The sequence below is a fragment of the Alosa sapidissima genome, chromosome 1 (assembly GCF_018492685.1).
Source record: "Alosa sapidissima isolate fAloSap1 chromosome 1, fAloSap1.pri, whole genome shotgun sequence".
Lineage (NCBI taxonomy): Eukaryota > Metazoa > Chordata > Actinopteri > Clupeiformes > Clupeidae > Alosa > Alosa sapidissima.
The window spans coordinates 15,714,652-15,737,567 of NC_055957.1; the positions used below are offsets into that span (position 1 = coordinate 15,714,652).

General features: G+C 46.2%; 1 protein-coding gene across 23 annotated transcripts in view; it reads right to left on the reverse strand.

The window, feature by feature from the left end:
* The window catches only part of dlg1b (discs large MAGUK scaffold protein 1b), a 90,063-nt gene continuing 67,147 nt past the window's right edge, over positions 1-22,916 (reverse strand). For 12 of the 23 annotated variants that reach the window (XM_042097230.1, XM_042097051.1, XM_042097879.1 and 9 more), the window contains 16 exons: positions 22,044-22,180; positions 21,739-21,883; positions 17,224-17,350; positions 13,983-14,139; positions 13,173-13,275; positions 10,504-10,618; positions 10,044-10,220; positions 9,127-9,193; positions 6,536-6,635; positions 4,903-4,944; positions 3,790-3,840; positions 3,573-3,674; positions 3,250-3,422; positions 2,732-2,841; positions 2,338-2,429; positions 1-2,060 (listed from right to left, as the gene is read on the reverse strand). In XM_042097230.1, coding sequence (XP_041953164.1) covers positions 1,954-2,060; positions 2,338-2,429; positions 2,732-2,841; positions 3,250-3,422; positions 3,573-3,674; positions 3,790-3,840; positions 4,903-4,944; positions 6,536-6,635; positions 9,127-9,193; positions 10,044-10,220; positions 10,504-10,618; positions 13,173-13,275; positions 13,983-14,139; positions 17,224-17,350; positions 21,739-21,883; positions 22,044-22,180 — 1,805 coding nt within the window. In that variant the 3' untranslated portion in view covers positions 1-1,953. Of the gene's footprint in view, positions 2,061-2,337; positions 2,430-2,731; positions 2,842-3,249; positions 3,423-3,572; positions 3,675-3,789; positions 3,841-4,902; positions 4,945-6,100; positions 6,135-6,535; positions 6,636-9,126; positions 9,194-10,043; positions 10,221-10,503; positions 10,619-13,172; positions 13,276-13,982; positions 14,140-17,223; positions 17,351-21,738; positions 21,884-22,043; positions 22,181-22,916 lie in introns of all 23 variants that reach the window. The other 11 variants (XM_042097392.1, XM_042098111.1, XM_042097811.1 and 8 more) reach the window with 3 other exon arrangements.

Here is a 22,916-nt window from a genome sequence, read left to right on the forward strand (position 1 = left end):
TGTATGAGAAAGTTTTTTTTTTTATTTGTTGAATTAGCTGTTCTCCTCTTTTTGATCAATGGAATGAATTAGATCAGTAGGTTATTTACATGTTCCAGTCCCAAAGTGTCCCTAGAAAGTGGAGGTGAGGTGGTAGAAGAGGCAGTCTTAGTATAGAAAACAATCATCTCTGAGAAGACCCGGCAGGGCTTCCTCCGCTGGACGGTTTACAAAACAAAAGAAAAAAATGCAAGAAAGAAAAGAAATGAAAACAAGTCTTTGAATTTCCAGCTTACATGAAGAAGAACCAGCATCACTCCACACCACAGGAAACAACAGCTTTTCCGAGGAAAAGAAAAAAAATCCAACAGCTGAACTCGCCCTTGTATAAAGATGGTTTGCAATGGGTAGGAGTGCAGACAGGAGAAAAAAAATCTTGTCTTTCATTTGCTTTCTTGCACACGAGAAGGACATATACTGTAGCTGTACCGTGGGTGATTCACAGGAGCTGAGACGGAGCCAGAGAGGAGGAGAACTAGCTGCCAGAGTAGCGCTATGTGTGACTGCTTTCTACCCCATACTGAGTTACTGTACCACGAGTCTCCATGACATGCTCTCAAACAGGAACCTTCCTACCTTTCTTTTTTTTTTTTTTTTTTTTTCAATTTTCCTGTTTGTTTTTAGTACACTTAAAAAGAGGGAAAATAAATGACAAAAAGAATTAGGTGGCAAAAGGAAAAAAATATATTCATATTTAAAGATATTTAATTATTTTCCTTGATTATAGGTTTTACAATGTAGAGAAAATAATTCCCATCGTAGTAGTGCTTACATAAATCTCAATATAGACTTTCATTATAACAAAATAGGCAGTTCATGGAGGGCTAAATATCTGTTAAAATCTCATTGTACAATAAATTCTTTCAATGTACTAGAACTATCCGCCCGTGAAACTTGGGACATCCTTTTTAAAAATGGCAGTTCCTTACTTATGCAGATGAATTATGTTCCTAAATGTAACTTGAACAAAAAGTATCGACGTAAGTATAGAGTAATGTAAGACACTGATCAAAGCTTTAGAAAAACCAACTGAGAAACATTCTAACATACACTGTACTTATTTGTTATCACTGTACAGTAGTATGTGAAAAATAAAACAAAATTGCTTCCTTACACAGATACCTTCATAAGGAGCCAATATGAGTATGTGAATACAAGTGTTATAAAGAAAAAAGAAAGAAACAACTGGTAAATGTTCTGAAACTCAAGGGATTACAATGGTAAAACAGACAACAAAGATCAAAAGGTCAAACAGACATGCTCTTAAAGCTATAACGTGCAAAGTTTTGCTCTGTGTATTTCTGAAGGTGTGTGTGTGTGTGTGTGTGTGTGCTCGCGTGTGTGCATGTATGCTGTTTTAGTTTCAAACTTCTTTTCTGTATGACCCAATGCCTGAGACTTGACTTCCATCCACCAATTTAAAAAAAAGAAGAAGAAGAAAAAAAGTTAAATGGTATTTTCTTTTCCATCCTTTAGTGTTTTCCAAAGTACAACTGACCATTTACTTCCTAGAAACTTCCTTAAACATTAAGGAACAGTACCGTTTGAAAAAAAAGAAAACAAAAAGCCCTCTCATTGTAGCTGCTGGTCTGCCTTCCACCCCCCCCCCCCCCTCCTTTTAACAAGCAGGTAGCAGTGATCATGGAATTTAGGGGCGTGGTGTCTGTTGACATACCTACTGTACTGTCAGGGGTGGGGGACACTGAAATGAGGTCACTGTCACAACCTCAGAAGGGACGGGCTAGTGTGTGCTTGTTTGTGTGTGTGTGTGTGTGTGTGTGTGAGCAGTGTGGGGGATGGGAGGGAGTAGAGGTGTCTGGATGTTTCCTGCAGACCAGCTCCTAAAGAAAGTGATCAATAAATTAAACGGAGATAACGTGGGGGAGGGAAAGGATGGAGACGCACTGCCCCCGCTCACAGCTTCTCCTTGGACTGTACCCATATGTATGGCCCAGACTGCTCCTCGATAATCTGCTTCACTTGATCGTAGATCTCCTCCAGCGTGTCCCCTTGGACAATAGCTGGAAGACAGAGAGGGGGGGGTTTGGGGCAGATCAGCATGACTTGGACATTTAAGATTCACCATACACATCTTTTAAGGCTTAACTAGGGGCAAAGGCAAACGCGGCCTCTGTAGACAGGATACTGTGTTGAGTCAGGTTGAGTTTCACACAGGCTTCTCTTTGAAAAAGTGACTAAGAAGTCAGAGCTCCCCCAGCTGTGGCTAGTAGCTGCGGTTGCTGTGTCTGATGTTATGTGGTGGAGCAGCTCAAGTAGACAGCTGCTGGGGTCACTGACCTGTGAAGTGTTCTGTGAATTCCTGTTCCAGTTTGGTGGCTCGGTCAAACGTCTTCCTGCCCTGCTCCTCAGTCAGCCGCTTGTTCATCTCCCTGACAGGGTAGAGGGCACAATGTTTCCAGTCCACCACACACATACAAATGTATATGTACTTTATATACAATCATACACACACAATCACACGCTCTCAGAAAAAGAAAGGAGCCAACCAGTTGACATGCTCAGGTGTAGAACAGCACATAAAATAGAAACAGAACTAGTGCTCACATAATTTGTCAACCATTTAATCTCATTAAAGATCATCACGACATTTATGAGCTAAAACACAAACACGCATCAACAAAACACTTTTTATGACAAAAAAGTTGTTATTGGTTGAGGGGGGCTGACTCACATAATGTTTTCAACTGATTTCGGTTTGATGAAGATAGCGATGGGATAGAGCACTGCCACCTGCAGTCTCTTGATAGCATTGCCCGACACATCGAGGATGCAGTGTTTGCCCTACAGACAGAGGGAGCACAACAGACACATGAATCCCACTCATTCTCACAGTCAGTAGCATCAACTGACATAAGCACACAAGCACATGAATACTACAACTTATTATCATTTGCCCAGTAAATTATTTGCAGTCTTTGGATAAAAGTGTTATGCTAAATAAATAAATGTATCTGTAGTTAAGGTCATAATGAATGCTTCAATATTAACATTTCGTCCAAAAGTCATGCACCACTGAGTGTGTAAGTGTGTGCTACTAATGGTATGGGTACGTTGTTACTGTTGCCAGTCGTGTCACTTGAGGCGTCCAGGATTGTTGTTCAACCTGTGAGTAAGCTTTTTCACACCTCCCCACACTGTCCACCACAGCGATTGGCTGATTCCTCTCTGAGGTCATGCCCTCGGCCTCACCTTCTCGGCCACCTCCCGGACTGACTGCACGCTGGTGCCGTACAGGTGGTTGTTGTACTGGCCCGCCTCGATGAACTTGTGGTCCTGGATGTCCTTCTCCATCTGCTCTCTGGAGATGACGAAGTGGTAGTCTCTGCCGTCCACCTCATAGTCGCGCTTTGGTCGGGTCGTATCTAGCATGCAGAGCGTTGCAAACAAAACCCTTACTTAACCATGAGAGCAATACTGGTTCAAAATTTCAAAGTTCAAAATACTGTGCAAAACGATATAACATAACTGTGAGGGGTTGAGGAAGTAGGGAGATGGCCAATGGAGATACTCACGGGGTACGCAAGAGCCAAATTTGTCCGGGAACTCTGATATCAGGTCATCATTGACGCGGTCTTTCATTGGGCCCAGTATAATTACTGGGCGTGTGTAGTTCACTGGAAAGCAGCATACAGTCAAGTCATTTCTTTTTCCTTCCAGCCCAGTGATAGCTATGGGTAATTATCCACTCATAACAGGAAGCACACATACAGTACAGTCGGAAAGACTCACCTTCTTGTTGACTGACTGGCTCGTACGACAGCACATACTCCTCCTGGCCACCTACAAATACAAATGTAAAAACTATCATAGCTGGAAACCATTGTAGGCTATCTCTAGTTGTTTCACTAAATAGGACTCAGGGACTCGTACACGTCTGGATGTGAAAACACCGGAATCATGCCAGAGATGTGCTCACAGATCAGATTCTCTTTTAAGAGAGCTGGTGCTCCAACATGCATTGCTACAGAGCATACCAGTTTGTTTATCAGTGAACAGCACGTGCAGATATTAGGAATTAGTTCTTTATCCAAAAGTGAATATTAACGTAATTTGCTATTATTTGTTAAAACAGGCTTTGACGGAATTTTTGCATTAGTTGTTAGTCTGGCATGTCATGACATTGGCTAAAAGTTTTTTTTTTATTTCTTTATTACTACACTGTGGAGAAGCTGCGAGTCTGCAAATATTTATTTATTTAGTTATTTTGACTAATTCCATTTAGACTCTCTGTGAAGGCCTTTGGTCCTGCATTGCATAATGCACATTCACAATATAACCGTAATGTTCAATTAACTGGATTCTGAGGCCTAAACTCACATTCATTAAACACATTATGATTTAAGCGCTGATTGGAGCCCTATTCAGACAAAGAGAGAGTGTGGCTTTGAACTGTTGCCCAGTGAGCTGGGCAGGATATTAATTATCCAGCAGAACTATCCTGCTGCCATGGCCAGCCCATGAAAGAGAGAGAAAGAGAGAGACAGGGAGAAGAGAGGAGAAAGAGAGCACTGTTGCTATGGAGACCACAGCCGTGGGCAGGCTATGTGGTGTACTTTTTTTTCCCGTCTGATTGATTTTTCGACTTCTATCAGAGTAGCTGTGTAGTCCTGGGCTTCTAGAACCTTCACTGCTAAACTCACTGCAGATATTTGTTTCTGTTTAGCTACCAAATACACATTCCCAAAGTAATTAGTTTGTAGTAACACTTACATTTGCAATTTATGTGTGTGTGAGAAAGTCATCTTAAAATGTTAGCGCAAACATACGGATAGGAGGCAGGAGAGGAAGAGAAGAGGACAGGATGAAGGGAGGAAATGAATGGGGGGAAACAGAGAGACTTACGGTAACTACTTTCACTATCGCTGGCATTAGAAGTGACATGCTCTGAAATCACAACAAAGGGGGGATGGATGGTAAGCACCAAAACCACAATGATATGCTGACACAATAACCACGCATGAGCTGCGGACCTCCGAGTCAGGACAACCCATGAGGCGCACTACAAAGGCCTGACCAGCAGAGGGCCCTTCACGTGGCCTGCTCCACACTCACTGAGCCCTAGCCTGCTTTAGCAGCTCAATAGCTCTAATCAGACAGGTACAGCACAAGTGCAGGTGTACAGCACTCCTCAAACACTCAATCCTTCATGTCTGTACACAAGAATATCAAAAATACATTCAATACAGTGATGATGATACAGTATATGCCAATCTATTCAGTGTCTAGACAGTGACTCTCTGTTCCAATGACAATGATGCATACTGACTGCTCTAGACTGAGTTGCTGATGAAACTGCATACAGCAGTAATAATTGAACTCACTAGGCTATACATGACCAAGCATATGTCCAAAAAACATGCACCAGCTAATCATTACCCTCACAGTTTGGGTTAGGGTCATGGGTTAGGGTCAGATGGACCAGACTGCCCTATACAAAATATACTCAAAAACATGAATATACACTGGCCACATTTAGGTTAGCTGCACATATTTTTTGCCTTAAAAAACACCAATGGTATGTGTGTGTTGTTTGGAGATTGTGGGCATCATGTTGAACCCTAAGGCCAGCGAGACAAACAGTCTACCCTCCACCAGGACACTCATGAGGCCAGGAGAGAGAAGGAAGAGCACCAGAGAGATGACGAGCAGGAAGAGTGGGCAGGCCTGCCCTTCATCATCCTATAGTGTCAGCAAGAGTTGGTGAAGGGACACCAACCACCACTGAGTGTATTCCAAAGTGCACACGTGTGTGTGTGTGTGTGTGTGCGTGTGCGTGTGTGTGTGTATGTGTGTGGTATGATGTGACACAGAGAGATGCACTGTGGGGAGATGAGCTTAACAGATCTCTAGCTGTTCTGTTGTAGTAGAGAGAGAGAAGGAGAGTGTGATAGAGAGAGAAGGAGAAAGAGGAGAAAGTAAAGAAAAAAAATGAGTGGTGTGGAGTGGTGTGATGAAGGTGGAAGGGTGAGGTTGGGGGTGGGGGGCTTCGGTGCGGTCCCAGATGGAGTTGGGGGTTGGTGGGGTGAGCTGTGAGACTTACTCAGGCCTCTCGAGAGCATGTCGTCTGGGTTCTCCTGTGGAGCGGTCAGCAGAGAGAAGCAAACGGGAGAGAGAACAGACAACCACAAGAGCACACATGTTAAACTGGAGCAGCTTCCTCACAGGGCTGGGGTGGGGGGTAGGAGCAGCTGCGGGTAGCGTACCCACACCCCTCTCTCCACCCCACCTCCAACACAGCGGGCAGGGCCTTCTCAGGACCACGTCACTGCAACACCTCGCTTGTGGTCCTGATACTAGGATGCCCGCTGTGCTTTTGTGGAGAGGGGGAGGAGAGGGGGGCTGATCCCCCCCCCCCGGTCCGGTTCACTACTCCCTGCCTGCTGACCTGGCCTCCCTGTCTCTGCAGCATGCTTGTGACTGAGGTGTGGGGAGGGGTGGGGGTGGGGTCAACAGCAGAGGGCGGTGCTCTACTTACGGTCCACATCGCTGGTTTCCAGCTCGCTCGCCTCCTTGTTCTTGTAGAAAGGGAACTTTCGGGAAAAGAGGTTCTTTTTACGCTTGTCATTGATTGACTGCTGAAGAAGAGAAAAGGGGAAAGGGAGGGAGGGAGGAAGGGGAGGGCAAAAAGAAACAAACAAGGAGGGGGGGGGGGAAGAGGGATGTCTAATGATCGCATGGAGAAAATAAAGATGAAAACCCGTCACCTGAGGCACTGGCTCTAGGACTCCTCCTGCTGGACAAACAGGGACTGGCTACTAGACAGCTCTGTGCTTTGCTTGACTGAATTTGGCTAAAAGTAGGACAGCAACACTAAACTGATATTACATAGTCTCTTGCCTAAGCTTTGGCTCTTGCTGTTATGCCTGTGAAATAGTTCATAGATACTGAAGAGATTAATTAGTTAGTATGAGAGACTGCTGTTGCTGGTGGTCAGTATGACACTACTGTGGCACGTCATGCATTGGTTAAGGTGACCAGTCCAGCCATTAAGCACACTGCCAGGAGAAGGAGCCCAGAGTGTGCAGGATGTGCAAACAAACAAACAAACAAACCAAAACAATAACAACAAGCCATCGTTGCCGTGGCCAGAGGCCTTCAACAGCCTAGACACAGTGATAAGGGAGTAAAGCGGAGTAGAAGAGGAGGTTGAGCAGGTGTAAAAAACTTAATGCTGAGGATTTTTATAGTGGCTGGGGAACAGACTTGCATGCACGTAGGAAGGAAAGGAAAGGTGAGCATGCTTGGGCTAAAGGTGTCACTGTTGGCAAGACAACCGAATTGTGTGGCCGTCACTACCAAATAACATATGGAATGGCAGTGACACTGCAGACAGCAGAAGTGCACACACCATTCCATAACACTGCCCACTCTGTCAAGGTATAGGAGAGGTCAACGCAACGTAACGTTCACGTAGAGAGTGATGGATAGAGAAGAAGTTAAGGAGAGGAAATGTTTTATCTGCAAAAGAGCAGGAGCAAAAGAGCAGACAGAGGAGAAGAGCAGTCCGGCATCAATGGCAAGCGTATCCGTCCTCCTCCGTCTTCCAGTCATGCATGTGGTGGCGCCTCAGTCGGAGGGTTAGGTGGTGTGCGCAGGGAGGGGAGGGGAGGGGAGGGGGTGGAGGGGAGGGAGGGAGGGAGGTCGCTGGAGAGCGGAGCAACCCCCTCAGCTTGTTGTGCTTTTTAAGTGCTGTTACTTAACCGTGAGCCAAATGGGCGCAGCCAGTCGCAACTTGACACACACTCAGCAAATGCATGCTGTTAGGACTGACAGAACCATTCATCTATTAGACTGATTAGTGCGGTAAGTCTGCCTGACTGCTGTGAACTAGGCCAGAAGTAATAGGCAGAGGGGAATACCAGTACTTTTACAAAAAGGTAATCTGTGACATCCTGAATAACAACCGGACAGACATGGGCTCAAGTAGCATGTGTTTGGGTGTCTGGGTGCTCGCTGATGATTGGCTGCTTTTACAGTTTGGTGCTTATGGCTGTTTGTGTAGAGTGATGTGTAAATAATCATCACGGCAAAGTGGAAAGTGCTGACAATGTTTGTGTTTACAGAGATTACAGATTTCCTGGGGAGGCACATACTAATTATAATTCTGAAGGAAGTGAGGTCATCAGAAATCTTGTCTGGGTGGTCTAATATCACTGGGAACAGTTAAAGGGCCAGCTGACTTCTAGCTAGTAATGTGCATTAATAGGCTACCTAAACAGCTGGCTTCTCAGCCATTAAGGGAATGCTTAAGGTCAACATGGCTACAGAGGAACGTAGATCTGGGTCACCAGACATCACTGTCTGGAGATATCCAAGGCCTAATGCTGTGAAACACTGACAGGTTGATGCCTATTTGTTAACCTGTCAAACAGTCAAACTATAAAATACTTTAAAAGTGTTTGATGATTAATGGTGCTGGAACTCTATCATTTGTGTATGTGGCATTTTCCATACTACACTGATATGCTTAGAAACATATCTATATCACTTTCAACACTGTACTGCTGACATAACTACCATCTCACACCATTCTCTACAGTTTGCCACTTTTAAGTATTGCCATGAATCTAACAAGCTAAATAATGTGTATGAAATACACATGCAAAATGCTATTTGTTACCCATGTCTGTCAGTTATCTACATCAAGATTTTGACAGTTATCTACATCGAGATTTATACTTATCAACATAATAACTTACTATTATTCTTCGTCACAACATAACATCTACACAAGGACATAACAGCACTAGCCATTATATGATAATATAGCAGTTTGGTTGTGTGAAAAATAGTAAATAAAAAAAAGCAACTTTTAAATTTGAAATTGTGGATATGTGTGAGAAATTTACTCAAATTGAATTTTACCTTCTTTTCAAAAGCCTGAATTAACTGTTCTCAATGAAATATATATATATATATATATATATATATATCCTGACATAATGTGAACCCTATTTGAAAACAGTTCCTTAATGTACAGTACTGCAACGTATATCCACATGGTCATGGTATAGTGTGGTGCACTAACTGCATGTGAGAACACATACTATGTGTGGAGGGACTCACCCCTTTGTCTCGTGACTTGGCGTTGAACTTGACCGTCTTTAACCGCGCTCTCTCCTTCTTCTCCACTCTGCAGGGGGAGGAGGGAGAGAAGGCACAGGACAGGGTTTCCCATGAGATCGCCTCCATTAAGGTATTTTAATCCCCACAAGCCCCTCTATCACAGGACACAGGACACATATTTCTACAGGTCTATACATCATGGCATTTTACTAAAGAGAGCTGAGCAACATCATCTCAAATCGATTCATTGTAAACATGTAGCGCATTTTTATTTTTTATACAGCAATTTCCTGTGTATTAGCCACATTGTGTATAAACCGCAGGACAGTGTTTTATGCAAGTTAAAAAAAAAAAAAACAACATTCAATATTAATACCATAATAACTGCCCCTGTGTATTAACCTCATAGCTGAATAATCTTTGCAAAATCAATGTATAAACCATGGCTAATAATTGGGAAATTACGGTATATGGTATATGTAAATTTAATTTATTGATGATTGGTGGTTCTATGTAGCTGGTAGGCAGTAAACATACATACATGGCTAGCATCCCTACAGAGGCAACTGCAGCACTGATAAATACTGACAAATAGTTACTAGGCATATTGGAGATTTTGGGGCGTGCATAAGGAACTGGTGCTGTAGATGAACGGTATATTATCTTACAGAGCCCTGAATAAAAGCTAGCATCATGCATTCAAAGTCAAGGTACCCAGTGTACTCTGAGAGGAGTCAACTGCTGACAGGAAAACACAGAGGTGGCAATATACAGCTTTACTTAGAACAGTGTCTGATTGATATTATTATCTGTTTATTAAGTATTGATCTGAATACGTCTTTACATGTCCAGCACCCTAAGCACACAACTTAGCCACGGTTTAGTGCACAGAGAGTGTTTTCAGCATCTAATCGTACCTTCTCTTGCTGGGGATGACCCCGAGCTCCTCCACCTCCCCGTCCAGGGTCACCTGTCGGGCCTGCCACCACTCGTCGTCGGACGCGTTCACCACGTGCAGGATGTCCCCGAACTTAAAGTTGAGGCCCTGGCTGGGCAGCCCAGAGTCCTTGGTTTTGTCATAGTCAAACAGCGCTCTGCAACACACAAACCTCAGTGAGTTAGCACACCAAGCCTCATCACCTACCAGCCGGTGTCCCGACACGTTCAAGGCACAACTTGGAAATGAAGAACAGAAGTAAAAGAGCCCAAACACAGCAGCCATAAGGCATTGCCGTATGTATGAAAGCAAACAGGTATAGTCTTAAAAGGGCAAGTGATGTATGATTAAAGTCCATATGTGGTGCAGTGCACGGTCTTCCGTCTCACTCAGGATGGTGTATACCAACATGTCTGTAGTGGAGAGGGTAAGCATCGTACCGGACGTAGAGCGATCTCTTCTGACTGGTGCGCAGAGAGCCGGAGCCGGAGCTGATGCTGCTGTTCATCATCTGTTCCCGCAGGTCGTGGATCTTGGCCTCGAAGCGGCTGTACTCTGCAGCAACACACACACACACACACACACACACACACACACACACACACACACACACACACACACACACACAAGATGCACACTTTGTCTTCAGACCAATATAGTCTCAGTTCAGATCAGTATGCACACAGCATCACAGAAGTCACCAGAGTCGGCTGTGTCAGTGAGAGTTTGAAAACAGAGGTATGGAAAACGGCTGCAGTGAACATTTTTAATTTAAATCATAAAAAAATACAATAGATCACGTTGCAGATAGTGTGTGTAAACAACACATCTCCATCTCGAGGTGGAAAATGTATTCTGGTCTGTTTATCAGTGAACAGACATGACACCCGCTCATCCATTTTGCAGCGATTCATCTGTGCAACTAGAATGGAACCAGCACCAGAACCGAGGAGGGCCTTTCCACTGCTGCGCTGGCTGCTTGGGGGGGGGGGGGGGGGGGGGGTTCTCTCTCCCCCGTCTCTCGGCGCCTGCGGTCTGCGAGCCAGCGACAAGCGCCCTGGCAGAGGATCTCCTAAGGGTTTTTTTTCCAATGGAAAGAGTGAGCGGACACCGCATGGCTGTAACCTGAGTTGCGGCCACAGGCAGGGAGCACAAGGGCCGCTGATGGAGGGACAGAGTGGAGCCCAGGGGGAGGAGTGGGGGCGAGGGGCGCTCAGGGGGGGGGGGGGGGGCGAGGGGCGTTCAGGGGTGGGGGGGGGGGGGGGGTGAGGGGCGCTCGGGGGGGGGGCGAGGGGCGTTCAGGGGTGGGGGCGAGGGGCATTCAGGGGTGGGGGGGGGCGAGGGGCGCTCAGGGGTGGTGGGTGGTGGTGGGCGCGAGCTAGAGAGAGCCTGATACACCTACAGCACTGTGAGCCCCGAAACGACGGCACTGATGAAAGAATGATGACATCACGCTGTGAAACATGAGAACGTGACGGTGTTGGATTCCCCAGGAGGGCCAAAATAAAAAGAGACATCAAGACAACATCGCAAACAAAGATAAGCCCACCAGGTGCCTCGGAACACCGAACGGGAGAAACAACATTTTTAACATAACTTGCATACAAAGCACAAAAGATGCATGGAAAAAGTGAAAATGTATGTCTACTGATAGGTATGTTTTAAAGACCACAAGAGTCTGTTGCCTCAAGACCAGGAATTGTGGTGATGGGAAAGCATACTGCATATGCCAGTAGTTTAGCTGCTGTAGCTAGATGATGTGAAAAGACCACAGCTTGGCAGAAAGCGCACAAAGCCTAAACCACAGCTTATGAGGCAGACAGCATTTCCACATGCATTCAAATACACTCAGTGTACTACTATACTTTTAAATACTTAACAGAAAACAAAGTCACCTTCCCGAATAGGATATTCCCTTTCAGTCTCGGCATCATCTATAAAACAGTACTTACAGAAGCACCAGGACAGTCGTGTCACAGAAACTCATTGGCTGCCGGTCAGTGGCCAAGCTGGAGCATGTCCATTAGCGTGCCGTGACCGGGAGGACCCCAGCAGGACAGAGAGAGAGTGCAGGAGCCAGACAGGCTGATCACAGCACAGCACAGCACGGCACACACTCACGCTGCAGCGGCAGACTCCTGGACACGCCCTCACCCTACCCTCCTCCTCCTCCTCCTCTCACTCCTCCCCTCTAGCTCTGCTCCCACATTCTTTCTCTACATCTCTCTCTCCATCTCTCTCTCTCTAGCCCTCACTTCACTCTCTGATCTTCTACCTGTCTGTGCAAAAGTCCATCTTACTCTCCCCTGTTTCTCTGCTTGCTTCTCCATCAGTTAAGTCTGTGCTGGTTCTGCTCAGGTCTCAGCAGGTTACAGCAAGGCACATCAAAGGCCAGAGCACACACACAACAGTAGATGTGCACATGCCAGCACACAGACAGGGAATCAGACCTATCAGATCTAACTGATCCTTACTGTACCAATCCTGAAAAGTACTTTAAAAATATGTCCAATAGCAATCACTGATATTTAAAAGAAAGCAGAAACTTTGGGGTTCAGGCTCTTTCTGGCTAAATAATACACATGAACCAAAGGCCTGCCCTGCAGGAAGGTTGAATGCTGTGTTCCGGAGCCTGAAGGTGCATCTCCCACCAGCTGGTAGATGCAGCTGGAGTCAGCATAAACCCCAGCCTGTACTATCTGTGCTGAGGCAGACGCAGGGGACCGCAAACGGGCAGTTTCTGAAGTGAAACTGCTTCAAGCAGGAAGTCTGCGTGCAACATCAAGACAGGCTTTCGTGTCAGCCAGCTCTTGCCTGTCAGCTCCTCTTCTACAGAAACCCAGAGCAAAGCCACAGTCGCGTGCCAAGCGATGACGGCACTGAGGAAGGAGCTGCACCATCCTCTGCCTCGCTTCCACGCTACTGGCTGGCACCTAAGCAACATTACAGCTGACAACATTACAGCTGAGATGCAAATGCTACAGCAAATGCTACAGCATGTTTATTTCCTTGACTGTGTGGTGTGTGCAGTACCTCTCTATTAAGTCATGATGGGAGCAGCATAATGTGAGTGCAGAAGTGGGTGTAGATATACATGTGCTCAACTCACCCTCTGGTCTGTAGTGGGCCACGATAGTGACCGTTTGCCCAGCATTTTTGAGCGCCGCGGCGGCCTGCTCGTGAGTGGCGTCGCACAGGTTCACTCCATTTACCTACAGAACCATGCAACACACACCTTCAACATCACACACAACACACCAAGCTCCAGACCACATTCACACAAGCATGTACATACACACAGAGACTCATAATTTCACCCCTCACAATCTCATGGGATGGGGGAAAGAGTTAAATCTTATTCTAGAGTGAAGACTGTATGTTTACAATAATACCACGAAAACCACTAACTGGCAACTAATGTATGTTGTTTGTTTAACATTTACATTTACGTATACAATCAACAGTAGTACAAAAAGGATTAAAGGGGTGACAAATATACAAACATATAGCAGGAATAGAAACTTCTGATAAACTATACAAGTGTGGGGAGCTGAATTAGTATGTTTATAACATGGATAGTTTATGTTTAGGACAGGTGATGCAATTCAGAGGGAAGTATTGGTTGTGTGTGTGTGTGTGTATGTATGTATGTATGTGTGTGTGTGTGTGTGTGTGTGTATGTATGTATGTATGTATGTATGTATGTATGTGTGTGTGTGTGTATGTATGTATGTATGTATGTATGTATGTATGTGTGTGTGTGTGTATGTATGTATGTGTGTGTGTGTGTGTGTGTGTGTGTATGTATGTATGTATGTATGTATGTGTGTGTGTGTGTGTGTATGTATGTATGTGTGTGTGTGTGTGTGTGTGTGTGTGTGTGTGTGTGTGTTGACGGGGCATTGGGGACATCACTCACAGACACCAGGCGGTCCCCTTTCCTCAGCTCTCCGCAAAGGTCAGCGGGGCCTCCGGCCAGGATGAAGGAGATGAAGATGCCCTCTCCGTCCTCTCCGCCCACGATGTTGAAGCCCAGCCCGGTGGAGCCGCGGTGCAGCACCACCTTACGGGGCTCCCTGCGGGCAGGCGACGGGGGTAGGGGTTAGCGCTTCAGCGGGCACAAAGAGGGCAGACGTGCAAACGCGTCCCGAGACTCTGAGCGACCCCGGTGCCCCTTGGCTCTCGGGCAGAGTACAGGACTACTGCACAGCAACCCCTCTAACCACCTCACAAACACCAGGGAAGCATTCATGACTCCATTTCTGGTCCAGGGAAGCGCATGCAAAAGGGCTGGGCTCCAGAGAGCACCCCGGCTGACAGCATCTCTGTCCTGTAGATGACTACTGATAAGGGCCTCTGTTACATTATTAAAAGTGATTGGGATCTGCGCTGGTTTTTGTTGGCAGTGGTAATCTGTGCTGTTATCTCTTGTCTTCCTGCAGATGAGTTTCCTGTGCTGCAAAATGCCCTTCGCCTGGAGGAGGAATGACAAGGGTGTGTGCAGGATAACAGAGGATGTATCGATCTCCCCAAGAGCTGTTTTTCTTCTGCTCTTTTGACTGCAATTTGTTTTTCCCACTGGTGGCCTCTAGAGGGCAATCTAACGCAGTCAGTGTCACAGCTCTAATAACCACACACACACACACACACACACACACACACACACACACACAATGACCAGAGCCAACCAGACCTACAGAGCACTGCCATCTAAGCCCAGCCAAACAGCGTCACTGTAAAGTCGCAGATTAACTCCCACAAAGTGAGCGATTACGACTGCATGGTGTCATAACCAATGCACAATAATAAAATAAATCTTCTGTGACGTAGAGCCATTTGATCAGTCAATAGGATGCTGGTCTCTGTTTGACGTGTCTAAACACAAGAAAAGTACATGGGAGAGGTCAAAAATGGCCTCACTGTATCCAAATGGATAATTGATTTAATCTTTTTCAACAATCTTATTTGTTCATTTTGGTCAAACTCTCTTAAGTGGCTTGACACCCTGGCAAAATACTATAAATGGACATCCAGTGTGCTTCAGCCAGCCTCATTTTAGGTCTGGTCAGGCTGCCTAGTATGTTGTTTTCATATGCAAGTGAGTGTATCCAACACTAGGATGTGTTTATTTCATTTAGGGATCCGGTGTGACGTCCTTGGAGATTTTGCTTTTTTTTCTGAGCAGAGCAAATCCTCTCATTAAAGTGGATTCCGGGTAGCAAAGTGCTCACAAAACGCATGTCACCCGAGACCAGAAAAAAAGGAGAAAAGAGGGGGAGAAAAGGCCAGAGAGAGAGAGAGAGAGGAGGGGAGAGAGAGAGAGAGAGAGAGAGAGGAGGGGAGAGAGAGAAGAGAGAAATAGATGGACAGACAGATGGATGGGAAGTACTTTTCTCACTAGTGACTGGCCATCTGTCCAAATATTTGCCCACTCTCATCTCTCAACACATCGTGCCACCATGGCACAGCCACATTGAATGAGTGGAGGAGATGAACTCAATTACCTAGCCTTTCCAGAAAAATGATAAGGAAGCGGCACAAAATACTTCAACTTAAACAAGCATGTGGATTTCATAACTGACTCTACAAAGAAACACAAAGACAGACTCAAAACTCCCCTAATAGTTCTCTGCCATCTCCACCACACCCGCCTACGCTATAAAGCATCCTCCACCTGACCATCCCGACCCAGTAGCTCCTGCACCCTGTCTTAGCCGTCCCCAAGCCCACAATAAGCTTGATTAAAATGGTGCCACCTCTGAGCGCTCCCCTCCTCCCGATTTACAACCAGCCCTAAATTGGCATGGAATGGAGTCATGCCTGGCTGGCGAGGGACAGGATGAATGGCATGGCCCGTCGGAGCTCCTATCTCCTCGCCCCTCGCTGCCTTGACTGGTGCCGTCGGCGGCCTGCCACCCACCCCTCCCTCCCTCCCCCACCACCTCGCTCCCAAGGTCCCTGGGCGGAGGAGTGGATTGGGAGCGGAGCCGTAGTTCACTCTGACTGACAGTTCCTCCATTCTATTATCATACGAGGGCAGGCTGCACTGAGGGGCGCTGCGATAAAGAAAAACGGCGCGACCTTGAGCAGGTGCCGGATGCTGCCAGACAAGCAGAGAGGAAGAGGGGGAGAGAGAAAGAGAGAGAGAGGGAGAGAAGCAGAGAAATGAGAGAATGAGAGGGAGAGAAAAAACAGGAAAGTAACAGAGCAAGGGAGAGATGAGCGAGACCAGTAACATTAGAGAAAACAGGGAGATAGAAAAAAAAAGTCAGAGGGAGACAGAGCAAGATAGAGGGGAGGGGGGGGGGGGGGGTCTTTGGGAGCTTAAATTATGGAGCCTCTCCCCTCTGCTGCTGCGTATCTGTAAATCTTTCATAACTTTATCTTGCTTTCCTGCGGTGGTGCCAGGAGCGGAGCGCTGGGTGAGAGGGAGCCATGGGGAGCCGCCCACCCCCCCCTTACACAACCACCACTTTACACAACATCTCCCACAGCCAGAGACACGGGCCGACATGAAAAGCCTTTTAGCAGAACCAGCACCGTGCGCCACGCTGCCACCACCAGCGTCAGGAGTACAGTACAGGACAACCACTCCGAGTACAGGACAACCACTCCGGGTACAGGACAACCACTCCGAGTACAGGACAACCACTCCGAGTACAGGACAACCACTCCGAGTACAGGACAGCCACTCCAAGGAAGCCTGTGGTTCACACTCGAGAAGTACAGCGCAAGATGAAACACGCTTCGCCTGGATTTACGTGTTCCTGCCCGATACAAGAAATGTTACCAAAATGTAAACGTTTCATTAAGTATATCTACACACTACACATTCCATGTCCCTATACTATAAAAGGATAAATAAACGACCAATAAATCTGCTGCTTTGCCCTTAAGGGATTAAATGGAACATGTACGGGGCTCTGCATGAGGACCAGGTGAATATATTTAAATAGATTTAAATGTTTGCTCACCCAGAGTCTGACAAGGACACATGTCTGTTTTGCAGCTAAATACATTTCACTTAGCCATTTTAGTGTATATAATCCTATGGTGGTCAGTGGTCTGTGAAAACGTATGAATTTATCGTATCAGTGCACCATCTTTGTGATCAGGTGTTTCGTGTGTGTGTGTGTGTGTGTGTGTGTGTGTGTGTGTACCTGGTGATGTCGTCATCTCCCAGCATGGCCTTGGGGGTGGGCGAGTAGTGGCCGCTGGCGATGGGAGGCAGGGGCTGGCTCATGTAGCTGGGGGAAGTGATATGGTTCTCCACGTGTTGGGTATAGGCTGAAAGAGAAAAGTGGGAGGAAGGAGAGCAAGAGAGAGCAAGAGAAAGAGAGAGAGAGAGTGAGAGAGAGAGAAAGAGAGAGAGAGAGAGAGAGAGAGAGAGAGAGAGAGAGAGAGAAAAAAAGAGGGAAAGAGAGAGGCTTTACAAAATATCTAAGGTTTATATATATACAGTAGTGCAGTGTTGAACAACAGTTTCAAACATCACACTCCAAATCCAGAGAGGAGGTACATCTAGAAAAAGCAAACACTCCATGCTAATATTAGCGCATCATGTTTAGCTGTGCGACATGTTTGAAGCTCTGGATGTCTGTCATGAGCCTGGCTGGCTCTGTGAAGGCCAGAAAGTGATCCACAGTCTGGATCTGTTCTCACCTCACCCCGTGTGGTCCTGCTCTCCTGTTTCAGACGGCACCCTGGGGGGGCAATACCACCCCCGGAGACCTGACGGCTCTACCCCACACAGGGGCATATCTCTCTCTTTCTACCGGCCCTAAACAAACACAGTCTCCATGACCACACAAATACACGCAGGCATTTCAATGAGAGCTATAAATGTGCCCCCCACCCCCACAAAACCCTTTCTTCTCCCTCTGCCCATTGCTGGTGGTGACTGTGAGACTAACCAGCATTGATGTAACTAGACTACGCAGCCCATTTGCGACGTGATGTAATGATTTTAAGTGGGGCTGGGAGCTTTTCTGGAGGAGGCTGGGGACTCGGTCGCGAGTGGCACTGCGCAACGTGGCACGGCACAGTGACTAAGTGAGCGACGGCTAGCGTGCCACGGTTGCTAACGCACTAGCTCTACCGTTTTCACAGCCCACTGGCTATCTGTGACGCTAGCGCAAGCAGCAGAGAGCCATGGGCCAGCAGATAGCGGAGAAATCAGCATACAGATTAACACTTTTTTTTCCAATTATTAAGATCATCACTTGCTTGATGCTGACGGCACCCTGTTTTTCACACATTTAGTAAGTGAGGGAGCCACGTAGCTTAGCGTGGGAGGTGGTCTGGGACACAGCTGGGAGAGAGGACGTGAGAAACATTTGGGAGGCACTGGTGTGGATACTGAAAGAAAATAAATAAATAAATAAATAAATAAATAAACAAACACCTTCATGACATCAAACTGGCAGCAAAAATAAATGGTAATTTTTGTGCTGCCATCCTTGTGCCATGTAATTACAACCAGTTCTGGTTTGCGTTTTGCCTCGGCTTTGTGGCATTTTCACACATCCTTTGTTTTTCATGGACAACAAAAAAAGAATACAGTATAAAACACTGCTCTGTCCAGTCAATCAAACAGATGGCTAAGCCTGAGCCTGACTGCTTGTACATGGTGATTCCATGGGGTGGCATCGTGGCAGTGGCGAGGGCCAGGCGGAGAGTCATGACTCGAGCCAGCAGAGATCTGTCAGTGACGTGCTGTGCAATGCTGGACTGTGTCGGTCACAGAGCAGGGCTTAGCGAGGACCTCGTTTTACCCGCGGGCAGTCCACCAGGATGGAGGGGGGGAAACAGAAAAGGCTAACAGATGGTGGAATGCACGCTTGCTGCCTGGGCAGGGTTATAAAAAAAAAAATTATAATCTTCCCAGATGAGCGCTCCCTTGAACAATACACTGACTCTATCAATCAGATGGATGTCACGACAGTCAAACTGCACACGTCTGGACTGACAGGAGGCAACAGAAACATTTGTCAAAGTGATACCAAAAATGGCACAAAGACAAAAACACAGCGCATTACATTGGCCAGGTTGGATCAGGGCAAAGCCACTGCATGACTGCAGCATCAAGAGAAAACAATTGCTCACATGGCCATTTATACAGTACCTGTATAAGGGGACATTACAAAGAGGAACTTCACATTGAGGTCATCCAGTGTGATACTTGACTTCACGACTGCCTTCCACATTTCAGTCCAAATTTTCCTCAGTGGTGTTTTTTCCCTTGGTCATTTAGTAAAATGAAAAACTTGACTAGAAAACCAATTCAGACCCAGGGCTCTGACGTTTGGACTTTGCGGCTTTGTGGGCACTGCTCCTCCTTCATGAACCAGGGCTACAGTTGGTCCCTGGGACCTCTGGCCCCAACCATTACGCATATTGCACCCTGCTGTGCATTAGGATATTGCTGCCTTGGATTAGCAATACCAGCACTTCAGCAGCACGTGGTTGGGGACTGTGATTGAATTTGTCCTTTCTCCTTCACGCCTTCCAGCCAGCACTGCGCAACATCCTTGTCTGATGGCAGCAAAGGGCCCTGGTCATTAAGCAAACTAAAGCTAGACGAGGTATCGTTATGATGATGAGCTAGCTACCACGGGGGCAGTGAAATCCTGTCAATTACACAGACATTCACAGGACTCACAGTTACAAACTGGCCTGGATTCAACTTCATGTGTGAAAGCATCTCTCCAGTCTGTACTGCAGTCTATAGTTGTCAGATGTGCATCATGAATCATACATTTTTCTAGCAGAATTTGTGTGACCACAACCCTCAGGTGTTAAAAATCTTCCTTTGATGGTACACAACATGGCACAGAGTCTTCCAGTTTTTGTTGCTGTTGTCATTTGTTTTTGTTTTTTTCCAGTAAAACCTCCAGGCTGCTCCATGAAGATCCACTGCCTTCATCCATTTAATTTCATTATGAAACTGTGTCTAATGCAGTGCCATTATTCTGTGCAAGTCATCATGATCGCTCAAAGAGATCAAAGGAGACCTTGGGTCCCAAACCCAATGTGCATAAAACGAGTTGTGGGCAGCAAGGGCATATTTCTCCCTTTCAAACCACCCTCCCACCCCCGCTTTCAAATCACCCCCCCACCCCTATCCCCTTTCAAACCACACTCCCACCACCTCTTTCACAGAACCAAAGCAGCCACACACTGGAGAATGGACCTTTTATTTTGAAGATGAAAGGTGCCTGATTGGAGTAGTCAGAGGAGTGGTGATGGAGATGATGATGAAGATGAAGATGCTGCTTTCAAACCGCGACTCGCACGTACGTTGGCTAATGAAATAAGAGTGATGCACTCCTTCACGGAATTATTCAAGTCACTAATATACGCACCACTCCGCAGCTGGTGGCAGGGTGAAGGCGGGTATTATGTCGAAGCCATAAATATTAATCTTCATGTCTTGTTTGATTGTTTTGTTTACCACATTGGAAAGTAACGACAAGCTAAAACACCGTCACATCAACGCACTCACTATTCCAAAGCCATTTGTCGTTCACGCCACTCACAACACTCTTACCAACCTCGGTAGATCCTACAGGCCATTTATCTGGCTTTGCTAAATGTACAGCTCTCCCAGGAGACTACGGAATGAGCTTCAATCAGTTACGCAGCCTTACATCACAATAATGAGCAGTATTTCACATGAGTGCCATCATGCCATTCACTATCTTGTCATCTCATTTAGCTTGGTTTACTTTCCTAAGTAAAGAAAATAGGAATGGCTGATGGGTGCTTCTGCTTTATTTGTACACACACACACAATCCAGTCAGCTCCCACGCTGAGTTTGTGTCGATCAGACATGTGTTGATAATCTATGCTAGTCCAAACTGTGCAATGTCAGGAGTGTGTTTATGCCATGAAACTCATGAGCTAATAGAGGTTGAAAAGAGTGACATCCACCTCCACCCTCCCCTGCTGGCAGTTCTGCCTGTCCTAATGGCTGCAGGGGTGGGACCTTCAGACATGAGTAATCGATAACGCTTGTGTGCTCTGCTCGGCATGCGGTTAGTGCTGCCTCGGGCCAGACTGGGAGAGGCCACAGATCAATCAGTGGCCTCAACACTGGCCAATCAGCAGGCTGTAACAGAACCAATCTGACACGCTTGTCAGCACCTACCAGGAAATGCAGTAGAACGCCTGGTCCTGCTGTTTTTTTTTTTGTTTCTGTTTTTCTTTCCTCTCTACAAATCACCACCCCCACAACTGAACTATGGTGACACAGCAGCTCTGGTTTTCTATTCACAGGCATTGGTTTGGATTTTGCTCTCCAAGTACTACTAGGTGCACACCAACAGCATGTGAAGAGGGACCACAATTCATATATTTAAAAAAAAAATAAATAAATAAATAAATTAAAAAAAATCCGGACAGTTAAATTAGAGCTCAACACTTACCTACATTAAACAACATACTTGCACAGCTTGAGTTTAAGATGTATTTTGCGACTGGGAATTAATTGTAATGATGCAAAATTCTCAAATATTCCCTTGACAGATGTCAGATTTGGTTTAGCATGACAGCTGCAGAAAACACCAGAAGCCTTTATTGTGGACTATGGACAGCCTCAGTCTCAAAGACTGCATGTGAGACTGGTAAAGGAGATGGGGGGATGGAACCTGGGGTAGGCGCTACGATCACTCACAGTTGGTGATGTCTGGTGGGGCGAAGCTGTCGTTCATGAAGACACTGTTGGGTTTTGCCACTTTCAAGTAGACCACGTCTGGGGTGTTTTTCAAGGCAGTCACGGCATGCTCATGGGTCACCTCCTCTAGACAGGCGCTATTCACCTACACACACACACACACACACACACACACACACACACACACACGCGCGCGCACACACACACACACAGTGCAAGAAAAGAGAAATTGTTCACAAAACAGTACTTTAGGCAGTTCTGTAAAGCAGTCTGTGAAACGACTGAAAAGAAGAAGCCGCACGTACAGCCAGAAGCTTGTCTCCTATCTGCAGCCTGCCATCTTTGTGCGCGGCTCCTCCCTCTATGATCTTGGTGACGTAAATGCTGTTGTCCCCTGGGATGTGTTGATTACCTACACCGCCTGCTATACTGAAGCCAAGCCCTGAAACAACAAATCCAGACAGACAGACAACTATAAACAGACTATTAACAGACAAAATAATTTGCTTGTTAAAAATGTACTTCAAAAAAAAAATGTATGTCAAAAACAGGCCCCTTTTATGCTGATGATCAAACAGTAGCATAATTACTGCAATCGCAATAGGAAAAACAAACAAACAAAAAAAAGTATGAGCAGGAGCAGCTGCCTAGACAAGACGAAAAGGCAAATCTCTGCAAGGGCCAAGTCCCGGACGACAGATCCCAGCCCTGACACGGACATTAATCTGCAGAGGTGATTTTTTATTGCAGTGTCTTATTAATTATCACATGTGCGTATTGTGTCCTGATTATGTGCCGACACGCATCGCAGCAGGGAATCAGACACAAGCCTGTGCTTTCGGATGACCACTTAATTCGTTTTCAAAGCCACCAAATGGCATGTCTTAAAAAAACAATTTCTGTGTTTCAGCAGATGAGGCATTATCCTCCAGCCTCCTGATGTCCATACTCTGTGTGACAGTCTGTGAGAAAAGATACAGCTTAGCCTTGAGCACAAGTCAGAGACCAGGGCTGGACCTTTATACCCATGTAATGATAAAGCATTGATGTCACTGAGGCCAAAATCCCTTCAACAGTCATTATCCAGTGATGATCCAACTTGAAGACCCCGAGTGTATATAAAATTCCCCCATTTTAAAATTCTATAAAATTCCCCCATTGTTGTTTCACCAGCTGTG